We start from the raw sequence: 17,555 nt of genomic DNA on the forward strand, positions 1-17,555 counted from the left end.
ATGCATGATTCACAGCATCTGTTGAAGCTTTTAGGTTGCCCTACTTTATCTTCAGTGACTGTATATTGTGTGATCTTGCTATGTTTTAAATTAAATTACAGTTACGTATTAAAATGTTAATGATTACAAAGGGGGTTATCTGAATAACTGCTTTCCTAAATTGCATTGACAGTGCTAAAAACATAAAAGAGGACACATGTTTATTTTATATTTGGTCTCATGCATATGCTTTATTTATTTTTATATTGCCTGCAAGCCATTATTAAATGTCAGTGTTTTCTTTCATATAGCTATGCAAAGATTTGATTTAGAAAAGATATATATCATATTGGCATTTTAAACTGTGTCTTGTTATGAATTGAAATCTGTATTTAATTTCGGAGTGATACCAAAAAACGAGGTGCAAAAGTGGTGGCTGGGCTTTAAAATTAAATGATTATAATGTTAATTTAAGAGCTAATAGATTTCGAAAGTCCGGAAAGCACTGCTGTAAGGTTAACACTGCCAAAGTAATCCAAAAGTAATGAATTGTAATTGGTTGAGTTATTTTAATAAAGCAGTTAAAATAGTTACACTACTAGTTTTAAATAAGATAACTTGCAATCAGTAACCTATTATATTTCCAAAGTAACCTTCCCAACATAGAATAATCTATTGCCTGACTATAAAGTAAGTGGATGTTGTTTGGAAACTGCAGAAAATTCAGGATTTCATAAATAAGAGATTATATTTTTGGTCTAAATAAGTCCCATCTTTGATGTACAGTGAAAAGAAAAGAAAGAAATAACAAGAAACATAACAAAATTATATTTCATGAACTAAGCACTACTAGGTTCACCAAATAAACTGTTTTTTTGTTGTAGATTAGCTTCTTATGAACATGTAGCCTAACTAAAGAGGACGTCGCCAATTCATTTATACAACGGCGTCGCCAACTGACATAAATATATTATATTATTATGCCAGTCACATCTTTCAATTCACAAAAGACATTATGCGAAGCACACTGTACTCTGATTAGATTTTTTTTTTCCACATTTAGTCATCTAGTTACTATTAAACGGTCTCTCTCTCTCTCTCTCTCTCTCTCTCTCTCTCTCTCTCTCTCTCTCTCTCTCGTCCACGCCCGTATCTCGCGTCAGTTCACCACGTCACTTGGTGCGTGTTTCTCTTTGCATGCTGGCGAAATTATTACGAACCCTACTACGGCAAACGTTAGCTTGTGGATATCCGGATAGTCACGCTCTAGTTGCTAGGTAACCTTCTTGAAGCGTCCTGTCACTCATCACATTTAATATTCATGAGCTCGTCGTGATTTGTTTATTCGCTTGCTGAGCAACGCCTACTTTACTCACGTATGCCTTTCGGCCAATCCGTGGAGACTAGAGGGGGAACGACGCGTTGCGTCATTAATATTCATGAACCAGGCCTTCTTCGTAGTAGGATTGCTAACTCGCTACCGGGGGCGTGGCGTGGGCTTTGCCGGTTCTAGCAGCAGACACAATGAAACGAGGGGCAATGTAGGACACCACGTTGGGGTTAGAAACGCAGACACGCCGGTAGCGTATTATTTTTTACTTCTTTTTGGGTTTTTTTTAATCGTTTATTTCATTTGTTTTGTTTGTATTTACTATAGATAGATAGCAGAGGCCGCCGCTGATGAGAAAAAACAACGAGTTGAAAGTCTTTGGCGAAGAACCGAACGCACTCAGGAAACGAGGCTCTCCGTCGTAACTTTTGCTTTGTCGTTAAACGCAGTCGCGATAAAATGTCGTTCGCCTATTCGGATTATCTGGCCGCCGAGTGTCTGGTGTCGATATCCAGCGGTCCCGTCCTCCATCGACCCACCCCGGTGTCTGGTGCGGCTCAGGCCCCTCCTCAGGGCCTTCCTGCCGGCGAGCCAGACGGGTCGAGCGAGGACAGAGAGGTGCGGGAGACGCTCCGTTTAGAGGGGGCCAACATGATGACGGTGGCGGAGATCCTCACCGACCTGCACGGCAAGTTTCGTCCCATGTCGGCCTACTCCGAAAGCAGCAACTCGTCGTGCGGAGAGAGCGGCTACACCACGTTGTCTGACTCCACCACCCCAACGCCGACCATGACCCCCTCTGCCACCCCTGTCCCGGGACAGTACAACAACACCCCTCAGCAAATTTGGGGAGGAGGGGGTGCACCCCGCTCCCCCACTAAGCGTCACCCCTGTACCTTCGACGGGTGTGACAGGGTGTACGGCAAATCATCCCACCTGAAAGCGCACATCAGGACCCACACAGGTGAGCTGGAGCACATGGGAGGAGGGTACGGTCGCTAATGCTGCGGATATCATTTGTTTGTGACCCTGGAGCACGAAAACCAATCATAAGTCGCACGGGTGTATTTGTAGCAATAGCCAACGATACATCGTGTGGGTCAAAACGATCGATTTTTCTTTTATGCCAAAAAATCGTTAGGATATTCCGTAGAGATGATGTTCCGTGAAGATATTTCGTACATTGACCGCCGTAAATACATCAAAACTTACGTTTTGCTTGGTAATATGCATGGCTAAGAACTTCATTCGGACAACTTTAAAGGCGATTTTATTTTCTTGCACGTTTAGAATGCAGATTTTCAAATAGCTGGGCCAAATATTGTCCTGTCCCGACAAACCATACATCAATGAAATGTATAAATAAAACTGAGAGTCTCAATTTAGCCAAAAAGACTGGTTTTGTGGTCCAGGGTCACATTTATGCGTGTTAGTGCTCTCTCTCTGTATAAATACGGACAGTATGAAATTATAGTTTAATTAACTGCTCATGTTGCTTGTATTGGTTTTACATGTCACTGTTGGATAAGCACATTATTACCATATGCCGTGTTTTAATTACAGTTCTCGGTTAGAGAAACTTTTAATTATCCGCAGTTTGTTTGTTGACTGTTGTCAGGGGCTTCTGTCAACTCTCACCAACGGCTCCGGATAGAGATATTAAAAGCGAACTTGTGGATAATGATGTAAATCACTACTCGTTAGTTCAACAAAAGAGTGGAAAACTCCCAACTGTGGCCTCCTAACAAAGAAAGTTTATGAACAAAGGAAGGAGCGCGTGAGGGAGGACCGAGTATAGTAGTGTAGTGACGAGCCTCGTATTTGCATATGAACGGAGCTCGAGCACGGGACGCTCGTGCGCGCGCAGGTTTCTGTTTAAAGGCACTTTCTGTTATTTGACTAAAGCTAAAAGAGCCATTTAAACCGCACACCTGCCCTCTCTTCGTGAGTTATTAACTGTTAGCGATCGGTTTTGTTCGTCTAATGTGGAGAAAAGTGATGGCTTTTAACCGACACGACTGCAGAAACGTATAAGGCAGGTAAAACTAGTACACTAAGTTACTGTAAGTACGCTAACAAAACCTAAGATATATTTAGTACGGTGTACTAATGAAACTGGAGTACGGTGGCAACTAAACTGCTAAACGCCAGTTGGTGTCGAGTACATTTTGCATATTAAAGGCTAGTACGCTAATGAAACACTAGAGGTGCACCCTGCAAAGTGCACTTCCCAGGGTTATCTGCCATCTTAAGTGACATTCCCATATAAAGAGAAGGTACCCACAGTACTACAAGCCACAACTCCTGTTAATATGAGATATGTCTCATGGAAGTACAATTTATGTTTTATGTAAACAAAGGTTTCAAGGCCAAATTATGATACTTTTTTGTTTGACCTGTGGATACCAATTTTTCTTAATAGCACATACAAGCAGAAATCGATACCTTTTCTTAATTAAATTTCATAAAATGTACATTTGCTTAAAACACTGCATAATAAAAATTATTAAACGTTACGATTCCCCAGTCTGGACAAAGTTGCAGGTGGTCTCTCACTTACTCACTTTCAAAATAAAGCGCTCTTAGAAATAATTCAATGAAAAGGAGTTGCTGTACTGTACAACAAAACAGATGTCCCGCCATGTTTTTTTTAAATTGAAATTTACCCACCAGTCGATGCACATCCCTTTGGCACTAAAAAAAAAAGTTTGAATAATATAAAGGCGAGTTGAGGCACCAGCATTAATTAGGCCCATATGTTGTTTTTACACGGTTGTTTATGGGTATGAAGTTCGCTATAGAGGCCACATTTCAAATTCAAATTCAAATTCAAATTTTATTTGTCACATACACATACATACATGGTACGACATGCAGTGAAATGTTCTTTACAAACCGTCCAGCATCAAAATAGAAACAAATTTAAATGTATATATAAATATAAAATTTAAGAAATATATATAAAAAGAAGTGTGCAAAGTAGAATATAAAAAAATAAAATAAAATAGAATATAAATATAAAGTATAAGATAAAGTATAAGATATAAAGTGTAAGTGTAAAGTGGCTGTGCAATGTCCAGAGTGCAATTGTCCAAATGTAATGGTGAGTATCTCAGTTAAACATGGGAATTCCGGTATTTAGGTGCTGGGTGTTCTCTGGTTCAGAGAATGGCCTGCGGGAAGAAGCTCCTCCTCATTCTCTCTATGTTTGCCTTCAGGGAAAGCGCTTTCCTACGCAGCAGAGAAAAGAGTCCATTGTTGGGATGGCTGAGGTCTTCCACGATCTTCCTGGCCCTGGTACAGCACCGCTTGTTGTAGATGTGCTGCAGCACAGGGAGCTCAGTGCGGATGGTGCGCTCAGCTGACCGCACCACCTTCTGAAGGGCGCGCCTGTCCTGCATGCGGTGCTGTTTCCAAACCAGGAGGTGATGTTTCCAGGACACTCTCGATGGTGCAGGTGTAAAAGTTCCTGAGCACCTGAGAAGAGTCTGAAGTCCCTTCTCAGAAAACGGGCCTTCTTCACCAGGGTTGATGACAGGACCAAGACAGGTCCTGCGTGATGTGAACACCCAGGTACCTGGGTAAAATGAGTAAAAGATATCTAAAATGAGCTTCAAAAGATATCTAATGCACAAAAGCAATGAAAACTTTGTAATTCGACTTAGTACACACAAGCTGTGTCCCTAATGACGTACTATACGCTGTGCACCTACACTATACATTATGTACTAAACCATCCAGTTTATGAATTATGGTAAAAGTCCAGGTGCCAAGCCAATGTTGACTATTTAGTGTATTTCATAGAGCGTTAGTATTGTCTTATGAATAGTTATGGTGCTTTCGAAATGCTTCAAATATTTTGTATACTTTGCAGATAAATTTTTTCGAACCAAAAGTTATTTGTTACTTGTTAACTATTTTGAAATGTATAAAAATGACAATGTATCACCACTAGAGGCAGATCACTGAAACTATTTAAGTTCTTTTTATGTACGTTAGTTATTTGTTACATATGTAGGGGTCATTATCAAAATCTCACGATATGGTGATATGAAGTCTATGATATGACATTGTGATTAAAAAAAAAGACAAATGTGAAATTTAAGAAATGAACGTTTTATATATTTTAAAGTTAATTTGTGTCTAATGCACTTTGAGAGTTTTACAAAATTGAGAGCTCCAGCTCATGTTCTTAACTAAGAAAACCACTTCATGTGTGATTATAATGTATAAATTACTTTCACACTGGTGTTTTAGGAAGTCAAATACATTTTAATTTATTAATAATAATAATAATAATCATAACAGCAAAGACAGTAATAGCCATATTGTAAAAGTTGCGCTGTAAAATAAGTGAAAAAGGAATATTCCGTAGTTATATTATTTTTGCTCTACACAACAGTAGGGAAATTACACTAACACTTTAAACTGCATTTAAACCAATAGCCGATTTCATACAGCACGTTTAAGCTTTTATTTTGATGCAAACAGTAGTATAGCTTTTATTTTAAGGGTAAACCTCAGCGTCAGTAAAAACAGTGAGGCTTACAAAAAAATTTTATTTTGATGTGGTGCTTTGAGCGATTCGAAAACGGCGAATCATTTCGCGAAACAATTAGTTCCGTTGTTTCAAAGCTTCAAAATGTTAGTTCCTCCCATCACCACTAATAAGTGTTTTTTTGTCTAGGTGAGAGGCCCTTTCCGTGCGCCTGGCCCGACTGCGAAAAGAAGTTCGCTCGTTCCGACGAGTTGGCCCGACACCTGCGTACCCACACCGGCGAGAAGCGCTTCCTGTGCCCACTCTGCGACAAGCGCTTCATGCGCAGCGACCACCTCATCAAGCACGCCCGCCGGCACCCCAACTTCCACCCTTCCATGATCAACCGCAAAGGTTCGGCTCAGGGATCCGCCTCGACCCAGTCCACCACCGCCTCCACCTCCTCCTCAGAGTACGCCAGCACTGCCGTGTAGACGCCCCTTCGCCGGGACCCCTGCCTTCTGCACTGTGACCACCGTCTCCGTCAGACGCCGCAGCTTGACTCGATCGCCGTGCATGCTGGGATCCTTTTAAGCTCAGTTCCTCACTTCCACAGGCCAAAAATGAAGAACTTCACCACGTCTTCCTCCAAACCCCTTCGCCCCAAAACAGTGACGACCAAAACGGGCGAAGGAGACACAAACGCTTAAGCACATTCCTGAGTCGCGCGATTAAACGATCGCATGACTGACAAGTGACGCCGAACTCAACATCGCTGTTAAATTGCTAGCTTTGGGTGGAACGGATTCGTCTGAAAGACGGTAAAACACTTTTTTCGGGTGCATGCAGACAAAATGGCCACCAGCAGTAGCACAATAATTTTCCATCCGTCATCTCGGCGTATCACTTGTCAGCCATGTTTTAGAAACTCCTACACGATGCGTCACAGTTTAAGGGAAAGTTTACTTGTTCTTAGCCTTTTTACAGTAGTTCCATCGTCACGAAAAAAAAACCCCCCACAAACCTTCTTTGTCATGTCTTTATTTGTATAGCCAGAATGGCTAACCCTCTCTGGTTTTTGCTTGTCCACACATGCTGTTTGACGCAATAACCAGATTCATTTGCAGATTATCTTTAAGTATTTGTGTGTTATTCACGAATTTGATTCTTGACTCCCTTTGAAACCAAACAGCGATTGAACCGAAATGGCCAGTGCGTTTCTTTTGGGTAGAAACACTGCCTGTAATGCCGCATTTCCACATAGCTTTCCCTACTGAAATTGTAATAAGTTATTGTCATCTTAATTTACTTTTGTTTTCTATTGGTAGTATCGGCATGGCAACTGAAATAACATTTTGTTTTTTTATATATATATATAATTAATTAACGTTATTAGACCATGCATTATTATTATTATTATTATTATTATTTTCCACTTGGGGGAACTCTTTTGTTTGTCCATGCAATGTCGACATGTTGGTACATGTAGCAATGTGTTTAATAGAAATGTGGATACGTGTAGATAAATATCTATGCTTGCAGCTTCAATGGTAAAGATGTTATTATATGAACTACTAGAAAGTAATACACCTTATATTAGGGGTGACAGTAGCCTACACGCTTAAATAGAATAGCGCTGCTTGTGTGCGTATGTTTGCGCGTCTCGTTTGTGTGCGAGTGTGTGTGTGTGTGTGTATTCACGCGGGAGAGCCCGGAAAACGATCTCTCTCCAAAACTGTCCCGCCTGCGGACCTCTTACAAACTATCTCAGAGAACAAAAAAAAAAAAAAACACATCAGGAAACTCAGAAAGCCTTAAAATCTTTTGACTTGTTTTGCACCATTGTTTACTGTCGGATATTTTCTACAGGTATGCCGTCAGGCGTCGTTCTTCTCGACTAAAGAAATACACATGCAATATTGCACTTTTTTTCTTACTGGTATTGTCAACGATGCTAGTCGTCTGCTAGTGTGATGGGTTTCACTGTATAGATGCTACTGCATAGTGCTCTACTAAGCGAACACTGTGGAAGGGGATAGAGACCTCGTCACAAATCGATACATTCGTCTAAACGTGCACCTTCGTCTGAGTGCTTAAACCAGTATGAGGAAAATGGACTTGATTTTTGTGAACTTTTCACTTTCGTTTGTCTTTTGCTTTACATTTGGAGTGTAACGGATACAAAAGTTCTGCTCGCGGTTCGTCCGGTCTCATAACTACAGTCGTTTTTAATGGTCCGTCGCACCATTTTCTCATCATGCAATATTCGGAGCGCTTTAAGTAACTGCTGGCAGTAACCTGAAGCGTGACGACAACTTATAAGTTCTCAACCACAATAACAAACCAAACCTGAATAGTATATAAGACTATAGCTAATTATATGACGTGTTCCTCACAATTCTTGTGTGTCTGGCCGGGTATTTTTTTAACTAGTTGTCTTTCTGTAGCGGGTCGTCTGTGGATCTGTTGACCAGTGACGGCATCAATGGTACACTGTGTTAGGCCGCGGTGGGCTTTATGCGTGATTCTCCACAGACTGAGACCTTTGTGATCACGTCTTGATTTTTTTTTTTTTTTTTTTTTTTCTTTCTCACAATGCCCTCTTTTAGCGGTCCGGATTCAACTTTGCATTCGACATCCCTCCCATTGAACTCAACGCATTTGCAGATAGTATTCTGGACAGCCATCACAAACCACTGGATCAAGTCTTGTTTTGTTTAGTTTTTGTTCGTGAGTTTTGTGGTCTTCAATTTCAGTTATTATCTTTTGTATTTGGTTTGATGTACTGGAACGTCTCGTTTCTTGTTTTGTATTGGTTTACGTACTGTAGATGTCTTTATAGTATGCAAAACATAGCTTTCTAGGTAGTTTAGGATAACTTAGCAATCGTATAGCAGAGAAAAGGCATATTCTATAGTCCCTTCGGGAAAAATGCTGCATCATTTGCTGCGATCTCTGCGGGTCAAACTCGAGTGAACTAAGATGCGTGTGTTTGTGTGTGAGCGCGGCTGCTTTTAATCATGATGCTAGATTGAGAATATGTAGAGTGATTACTTTTTATTTTGAGAACTGCTTTGTTGCTTGGCGTACAATCTAGATCTTGTCCATCACTTTTGACACACTAAAATGATTATGCACTGATTTGGCGGATTATCTGTAGCGATCACACTAAAGGATGTCTAAAGAGATCTCCCGAGGTCTCTGTCTACAGCCATGTCTCATATCAGTCAACCGATGGGTTTTGTCAATACAAAAGCTTCCATGTATCTCCTCAGGTGATAAAACGTAATGCTGAAAACCTCTGTCCTTCATGAGCGGGACCTAATGTTAAGCGTTCTTTTCATTTGCTTCGTTTTGCATTATTCTGCGATTTTTATTTTTATTTATTACATGCTTTTGTTTTGGTGTGCTTTAAAATATTTTTTTTTTCAGTACTTATTTTATGGTATGAGACTTGACTAATAATTTGATTCATTGTTTGCCTCCAACGAAAACAAACAAAAAAAAAACCTTCCAGTGCTTTTTAAAATAAATAAATGGATTAAGAATTATTTTGTGTTTTGGTGTTTATTACTTTTATTTGAGAATGCTATGCGATTGGAATAGTGCATACTGGACACAAAAAGGTTATTAATTTTTTTAAATTCAGAATCCTTAATTTTTTTTTTTTGGAAAATTGTCAGCTCATGCTTTTAGTTTAACATTGGGAAAACCAATTAAAAAAACAAAAAAAGATAACTAATAATTGGTGCAGATGCTTAGCTGTATCACTTTCGTTCACTACATCCAGAAATATGTATTTGACTCCACATCCACGTCTTTTCCCTTGTGCTGTCATCTGACATGTTCTTTATTAATTCTGTAAGAGCTTAATCAGAGTTCGTCTTTCAGGCTGCTCTCAGAGGTGGGTGTTGGGCTCTTATCGCCACGACTGCGGTCTCCACGGATGTGATGGCGGTCCCAGTCAGTGGCCACGGTCTCATTGTCCCAGATGGTGGAGGTCTCGGTGTCGCTGAAATACCCTGCTTCCCCAGTGTAGTGCGTGGGAAAGAGCAGCAGGGGTTGCACAGAGAAAGCCTTCAAGTTCCTCTGTTTAAAATGGGACATGTAATCCTCCCTATGAAAGAATACTTGAATTAGTTCAACTAAAATTCCGGTAACACTTTCGTTTCTCACTATTAACTATTGCTTTGACCACAATTCCTTTTTTCCAAAAAAAAAAACATTACTATTTTCTTCGTAGATTTGATAAAATATGTCAATGATTATGTATGAAGTGTTTGATCCAAGCTATCTGATAAGACGGGATCGCTTTATGTGATGAAGAAATTTAATTTGGTCTTCGTAAACATTGATGAGCGTACATATGTACACTAAGTATATACATAAAAAATTTCTGAAATTAAATTTTAAATTGTAAAAATATTTCACATTATTACTGTTCTTACTGTGTTTTTGATCAAATAAAGGCAGGCTTGAAGGGCACATAAAGTACATCGAATACAGTAAATCAATATAATATTTGATGTGATTTGGTGTGTGTTCATTGATCAATGTTTGTATGTGAACAAATGTGATAGTAACTCTTTTTGAATGAAACTTAAACATATTCTACAGATGAATTTTTGCAATCTCCTTTTGAACCCTTTGAAGCATTAAAGTTTTGTTGGTATGCATGAATGGAAATCTCTCGGAATACATAAAAAAATGTGTGTTTCAAAAATGAGCAAGCGTCTTGTGAGTTTGCAACTGTGACTAATTCATAACTGATTTTTTTCTCTTTGATTTTGCCCCTTTAAAAAATGCTAACATCTGCCAAAACTTACTCGGGGTGCTTGTTAAACATAACTGGCAGAAACTCATCCACAGGCAGCATCTTGCTGAGCGGCTGGGCCTCCAGAAGCGTCTTTGCCCCCCGCAGTGAAAGGACATAGCCGAGTGTCCAATAAGAGTAATCTGGGATCACCAGGTTCTTCACTCCCTCCACCCAGTTCTCTGGATGCTTAATTTGCAATCGTTTACGCCCCACGTAACTTAAAGAGAGAATAGACAGAAAAGAGATTAGGCACACATGCGAAGACCAAAAACTCAAAAACAGGAGAGAGAACTTTAAAGATGACCATAATAAAGTGATCATAACCCAAACTCACATTAAGTCCCAGTGGAGGCCTGATTGTTTCACGTCCTCCATGATAGTGTTGAGGCGGCTCTTGAAGCTAGGCTCAAACCTGACATCATCCTCCAGTACAAGCACCTGCTGTTGCTGGAGCTCCACCACCTCAGGGCGGCACAAAAAAAAGCAAAGAAAAAAATGACTTGTGTTCACGTCATTGAAATTCTTATTATACTACTTAAAATAAGGTTCCAAAAGGAGGATTTGCAGCAATCATACAGTGTAGAAAAAACATTTTTGGTTCCCAAATATCGTTTCTTAAACGTTTTTAAAAGATTTTTTTTTTCTAGTGTGAAGGCCATTTTAATAATCTAAAGAACCTTTTGTGCAATGGAAAGTTACAATAGAGGACCTTTTTTAAAGGAATGCTCCGCTATTTTAGAAAACAGGCTCATTTTACAAGTCCCCTAGAGTTAAACAGTTGAGTTTTACTGTTTTCGAATCCATTTAGCTGACCTTCGGGTCTGGTTATAGTACTTTTAGCTGTAGCTTAGCACAGATCATTGAATCTGATTAGACCTTTAGCATCTCGCTCAAAAATGACCAAAGAGTTTTAATATTTTTGCTATTTCCAAACTTGACTCTTCTGTATTTACCTTGTGTGCTAAGACTGATGGAAAATTAAAAGTTGCAATTTTCTAGGCCGATATGGACAGGAGCTATACTTTAGCTATACTTTACTGTCGTACCATGGGTGCAGCAGACACAATGATATCACACAGCATCTAAAAATCCTCTGGACTATATATATATATATATATATATATATATATATATATATATATATATATATATATATATTTTCAGGCACTGTGAAAAATTATTGCGCCTGCTACACAATGTAAGTACAGAAGAGTAAAGTTTTAAGTAGGAAAAACATCAAATGCTAATGGTTTTCAATGATCTATGCTAAGCTACATCTAAAAGTGCTACCGCCAGACCTTGTTATCCACTGAACGGATCCCAAAATGGTAAAACTCAACTTCTTAACTCCAGGTTTAACTCTATTTTCCAAAAAAGTGGAGTGTTCCTTTACGAATACAGTTTGCATTTAATACCATCAAGCGTTGATTGTAGAACACTGTACCTTTTTCCAGACGTTGTAATGACTAAGGAAGCAACCTATTTCACCCTTAGTTAGCACACGATCAGAGTAAGGATCTTTATAACCAGGGAGCATCTCAATTCCTAAAGCTCTTAGCTGAGTTGAATTCAGGGCTCTAGGAGAGAGCAGCAACAGGAAGGAGTCATGTTTATTTGTGGTGTAACAGAGAAATGTACTTTGAGAGATGAACAATATGTTGGACTTGTTAAACCGTGTAACTGGGTTATAATATCATACTTGCCATCCACCGCTTCGGTGATGGTGACGTCTATGCCCAGCACCTCCAATGAGCGCAGCATACGATCTCTACGATCTTCCCGGCGCTTTAGATTAATCAAATAGACCTTAAAAATGGGAAGATAAGAATAGCGCATTGACACAGACTGAAGATGCAACTTTTTGCAAAAGTCTACATTTAGTTGTCAGAATATCTTTACCTGATTGAATGCCATGGTGTCTTTAGGTTTGGAAGATATGTGCAGAAAATGTGAGGTTTCCAATTTGAAGTCAACTGAAAAAGACCAGCTTCAGATTATTTTTCTTTGAAGCACAAGGAAACATTTTCTAGTAGAAACAAGGTCATAAAAGAATGAATGATTGGTGTTAAGTATTGATTTAATGACAGTCGATGTTAGAAATGATGAATAATATAGTTTATGGAAGAATTTTAATTGAAAGCCCATTTTTCCCACATGGTTGGTCAGTTATTTTTGTACCAGCTTCCCATTTGAATGTCAAATGAGGTCTGATCACAAAATGTTTTGTGGGTTTTTTAATTGCTGTTTTTATCAGTGTTTTTATCGGCCAATGACAGCCTCTTAGAGGGAATGTAATAAATTGTGATAGCACCATTAAACAACTCATGCTAAACGTAATACAACCTTTTAGGATCAGGCTGAAACTACCTTTTGTGAGAAAAAGAGCTTGCTTTTTGCGTGCTGAGAAGAACATGCAGAGCTGTAGGTGCTACGCACAGTGGGAAAAGCCCAACATTTGTTCATTACGTATAGTTAAATAAATAAATGAACATTTGGTACGGGGGTGACGTTTTGAGCTCTTTTAACGTGCAGATTTCAAAACAACGTCAAGCTAATCTGATGTTCGGCTCAGAAAGAACAGAGAGAACGTGTGAGAGATGTCACGAAGGAGTGAAAATTCTCTCTTTCCTGCGAAAACTATACGGAAGGGGGTTGAACGTAAAGTGGTGAATAGATGTCCCACACCTCTGTTTCACAGTTTATTCATTTACAGATACTAATACTGCATTTAAAGTCACCTCAACACACGTTTACTACACAACGCCAGAAAGTCCCTCAACTAAAACATTACGCAGATTTGGTGATACACACTAAGTGCTTCTGTGACAGTGTGGCTGAAGCTCTCCACTTCTTCCTCCAGAGTCTGCTCTGTATTCAGTGGCACCGGCAGGTACCCATAATGCTCTCGGTTACATATGAACATCTGCACACCTGTAAAGAGTTGAAATACGAAACATGTCATATTAACCCATAGGATCCTCTTAAACAGGCTTCTTAGATAAATCAGAGATGATGTAAGATGTAATTGTTACCGGCTTGTCTTGCAGAAAACGCAAAAGCCATAATATCATCCAAGGCCCAAAGATAGTAATGGTGCACGGGGTGAAAGGCTAGGGCTGCACTAGCGCTGCGTCGGAGGTCTATCAGCATTGTGGAGTGAATCATGGGAACCGGGTGGCAACCAGTACGCTTCCAGTTACGAATGGGAACATAATGCGGCGTTCGCTTGTAATACCCCTGCAGAAAAGAAGCGATTTTTAAGATTTGGAACATGAAAAATAATAAAAGGCAGACAAAAGGAGAAACGACAAACAAACTCCAATAATGGTACTCTTTCCCCAAAGCTTTTTTAAATTGTGCACTGTATTTGTCAAGCATTGTTTAAAATCGTCATACTGGTGGGCACACGACGGACCTCGGCCTTCAACACACCGGTCTCCTTCAGTCGTATGCATAAGAATATCATTTTAGCGAGAAGTGACCCGTACCTGTGAGGTCATTCCACACCAAAAGTTTGAATAAAGTGTCCTTGACTCTAGCATCGGAGCAACCAGCGTCCGATTCTCGGCAATCAGTTGATTCAGCACTTGTGTGTTTGTCAGCAGGTTATCGCTGTCTGCGAACTAGAGGACAAATAGTTTAAACAATCGTATATAAAGAAATATCAAAACAACAAGATCGGGTTTTTACGGCTCATACAGCAGAATGCATTTTCAATTTCTTTCAAACTGCTTGTTACAACTGGCTGCCTTTCCATATGTATTTACATATCATATTTAAATAAGTAGAGCTACTGCATGATCCCTTTAACAGATTTTAATAAGAGTATTGTGTAACCACCACCAAAATCTGTGCCTACTAGAATAAAATGTATTTGATATATATGAATACTGAATTATTATATCAAGCCTACTGTATCATATTATTTAATTTAAGTATGTCTTTTATATAATTAGTGTCATTTCAGACATTGATATTCATATTGTCATCAGATATGATAGATCAGGAAGCTGAGGTGGAGATGTCCTCACCAGGATGTAGTCTGCCCACCGAGCCCGGGCCGACGTGAGCGCAGCCTGCCTCAGTTTCATCACGTGACTGAACCGAGTCTCCGGCCAGTGCTTGGGACCCAGTTCACCCACGTAACCACTACACAAACATATAGAACAAGAACGCTTTACACAGACGCAAATTATGTCCCTTTTGGTGAATATATGTCAATTCTGCACTACAGTGACTGAGAAGATAAGTGAGTTCGGTTATGAAGATGAAGTGTAACGTATATGTCATGCGACCTGTCCTCCTTCTCCTCGGTCTGCAGATGTACTGAATGATACGAACGCTCTGCTCCAGACAGCCATTCGTGCAGCACTGCAGTGGTGTTATCAATATTGTGGTCGGCAGCGGCCCTCGCAAATGAAAAGGACATGTTAGGATCAGACTCGGACCGTGAACATCTCGCAATGCAAAATATTTATTCCACATACAAAAGTTTAGGGTCAGTGTTTAATACAATAATACTTTATTCAAAAAGATGCATTAAAATTGATAATAATTGGCAGCGTAATTATTTAAATTGTAAAAGATAAAAATAAAATAAATACAGATCTTTCGGGCTTTCTACTGATTAAAGAATACCGAAAAAAGTTAAACAGTGAAGATTCAGCTTTTTTCGTTACAGAAATAAATCACATTTTAAAATATATTAAAATAGAAAATAGAGACTTCTATCAATTTTTAATGGGAGTGTAGAAAATTTCTGTTCATATAAGACTTTAAGCAGCTTGCAAACATTTTGTTTCATTACTAAATAGTTTGAAATAAAGATGGCAAGTGATTAAATAAATAAGTCCCCTATCAATTATTAAATTACTAATTTATATTTTTATTTAATTTGTATACAATAAATAAATAAATAAAATAATTAATAGAAAATAAATGCAAACCGTTATTTATTTAATTTGTCGAAAAATAATTACATATAAAAATGCATTTTAGCAAAATGCATTTGCAATTTGCAATTTAGTGAAGTGGCAACCCCCTGCACTTTCTCCTCCATTTCTCCTTTTACCCATTCACGCATTCTTTCACTTCACTGTCATATTTACTTTTCAAGCTTTCCCGGATATTTCAGGCTAAGATGTCATTCAAAGCCCAGAGCTCACTTCAATGTGCGGTCAAATATAAAACCACTGACACATGTACATCTTAGACTGGGTACTTATACTTTTCAGCAAAAGCACATAACCAGTAAACCGTAAACCAGTAATTGTGCACTTTCAAATATATAAAAATGCATTCACATTAAAATTTCAAGCAATATCAAACTCTGGACTAATATTAAAGCACGTCTTCAATAAATATTAGCATGATATGTCTGTTCCTACCGTCAGCTGATATAGCTTCCTATTAAAAAGCAAACTATTTTTAACGGGAAATAATTTTCGGATGAACATTCGAAAGTACATATTCCTCCAAAATGGGTTACCAGATAGAGATGCGGTCCTTGGGATAATCCAGTCTCTCAATGCATCCCAGAAAATAAGGAAGGCTGTGTTCGCTGTTACGGGCCAAAACCGCAATGACCACTTTGGGCTTGAGCAGAGATGTCTCGTGCAGAACAGGCTCCAGGTCAATGAGTGTATGGATAAAGCCAATCCATGTCTCTAACAGTAAGAGTCCGAACAGAAGCTTTCCTGATGCTCTCGGGTCCGTCATAGTGTCTGAATGCCGCACTATAGCGTACGGCTGAGAGGTGAGGTGAAGACTCACTCACCGGGGAGGTTTGAGTTTGCTTAGCCTACATTACATGCAATGTAAAGTTCACTCATTTAAGTGAAAGGACAGAAGGATAATTTCATGTAAGCGAATCAATCACTAAATAAAGGCACACAGCTAAAATAAAACATTTATTGCAGCCTAAAATCATTGTACAGATTGATTTAAAACCAAACAAACTAAAACATCCATTCATTCAATCAGCTTTTGTTCTTATGAGGCAAAAACTCAGTCTTTCATAAATCAGGTTTGGAATTAACATATTAGTGATTAAAATAAAATAAAGTTTATATAGAGAGAGAGTTTTTTTATAGTACTTTTTACATTTGTTCTTTTATATACGAAGAGCTAAAACATTTTTATTTTTGTACATTTTCAAAAATCACGTTTTTTCATTGTGCATTCCAATCAATCTCGATCTCGGGTTATTTCGATTAATTAAAAATAACAAAATAAATAAACAAACAGCTAACATTATAAAAATGATTAGCTAACTAAAACAATAAAGCGCAATAAAAAATATGCAAACATAATAAAAAAAAAACATGATTTCTGAAAAATCTGTTTTTTCAAATAAACTCTTCATATATTATATTTTCATTTTTTATATAGTGTAACATCTAATATAGTTTGATACTCTAAATGTAGGGGAAAAAATATTATTAATAATAATAATAATAATAATAAAATAAAAACATTCTCAATAAAGAGTAGGTTCTCAAATAGGATATATCTATAAATATATCTATATACCCCAAAAGAATATCATTGCACAATGTGTATTCATAAAGCTGCATTTATAAAGACTGACCAGCAGATGGAGGAAGTGATGTAAGACACAAAATTATGCTTTTGCTCGAATATCAGACTAATATATTATTCTTAATATCGACATGCGTACACAATCCACATTCAGATTTTCTTTATCTGTGTAATACTTATATGACATACTACATTCCCTAAAATGAGCAGTAAACAGATTACACTGAGTCAGATTCTTTATTCCAAAACGTAAAGCTTGACCTTCCAGTGTGACGAATAAACCTGATTGCCATTACTGTAAAGATAAGTGTCTATGGACTTAGCATAACTAGTTATTGGAAATACACTGTAAACAATTTTAGACCTCCCAGCTAAATTTTTCCTTTGGCCCAATTGAATTAATTGTTTTTTTA

At 38.4% G+C, this 17,555-nt stretch overlaps 2 protein-coding genes across 3 annotated transcripts; one reads left to right on the forward strand and one right to left on the reverse strand.

Moving 5' to 3' along the window:
* The first annotated feature begins 1,459 nt into the window (after positions 1–1,459).
* zgc:153115 (uncharacterized protein LOC768186 homolog) lies at positions 1,460–9,337 on the forward strand. 2 transcript variants are annotated; one of them, XM_043219688.1, is made up of 3 exons: positions 1,460–1,559; positions 1,637–2,273; positions 5,997–9,337. In XM_043219688.1, exons 2-3 carry the CDS (start codon positions 1,769–1,771, stop codon positions 6,278–6,280), a joined length of 789 nt encoding a protein of 262 aa, XP_043075623.1. In that variant the 5' UTR covers positions 1,460–1,559; positions 1,637–1,768; the 3' UTR covers positions 6,281–9,337. The 2 variants fall into 2 exon arrangements, with proteins under 2 accessions (XP_043075623.1, XP_043075631.1); XM_043219696.1 differs by having other exon boundaries at positions 1,508–1,538.
* Positions 9,338–9,510: 173 nt separating this feature from the next.
* Positions 9,511–16,320, reverse strand: colgalt2a (collagen beta(1-O)galactosyltransferase 2a). Its single transcript, XM_043219676.1, has 12 exons — positions 16,091–16,320; positions 14,898–15,011; positions 14,634–14,751; positions 14,091–14,225; positions 13,635–13,839; positions 13,414–13,533; positions 12,502–12,575; positions 12,302–12,408; positions 12,047–12,179; positions 10,937–11,064; positions 10,613–10,819; positions 9,511–9,903 (listed from the first exon to the last, which is right to left on the reverse strand). The coding sequence occupies exons 1-12, from the start codon at positions 16,318–16,320 to the stop codon at positions 9,660–9,662; spliced, it is 1,815 nt and encodes a 604-aa protein (XP_043075611.1). The 3' UTR covers positions 9,511–9,659.
* Positions 16,321–17,555: the final 1,235 nt, after the last annotated feature.

Source organism: Puntigrus tetrazona, chromosome 2 (assembly GCF_018831695.1).
Source record: "Puntigrus tetrazona isolate hp1 chromosome 2, ASM1883169v1, whole genome shotgun sequence".
Taxonomy (NCBI): domain Eukaryota; kingdom Metazoa; phylum Chordata; class Actinopteri; order Cypriniformes; family Cyprinidae; genus Puntigrus; species Puntigrus tetrazona.

Coding starts and splice junctions, on each gene's coding strand:
- colgalt2a (XM_043219676.1), bottom strand. CDS start 16,320: ATGACGGACCCGAGAGCATCAGGAAAGCTTCTGTTCGGACTCTTACTG. Junction 12,409..12,501: donor ACACCATGGCATTCAATCAG/GTAAAGATATTC, acceptor CCCATTTTTAAG/GTCTATTTGATTAATCTAAA. Junction 12,180..12,301: donor ACCGAAGCGGTGGATGGCAA/GTATGATATTAT, acceptor GCTCTCTCCTAG/AGCCCTGAATTCAACTCAGC.
- zgc:153115 (XM_043219688.1), top strand. CDS start 1,769: ATGTCGTTCGCCTATTCGGATTATCTGGCCGCCGAGTGTCTGGTGTCG. Junction 2,274..5,996: donor GCACATCAGGACCCACACAG/GTGAGCTGGAGC, acceptor TTTTTTGTCTAG/GTGAGAGGCCCTTTCCGTGC.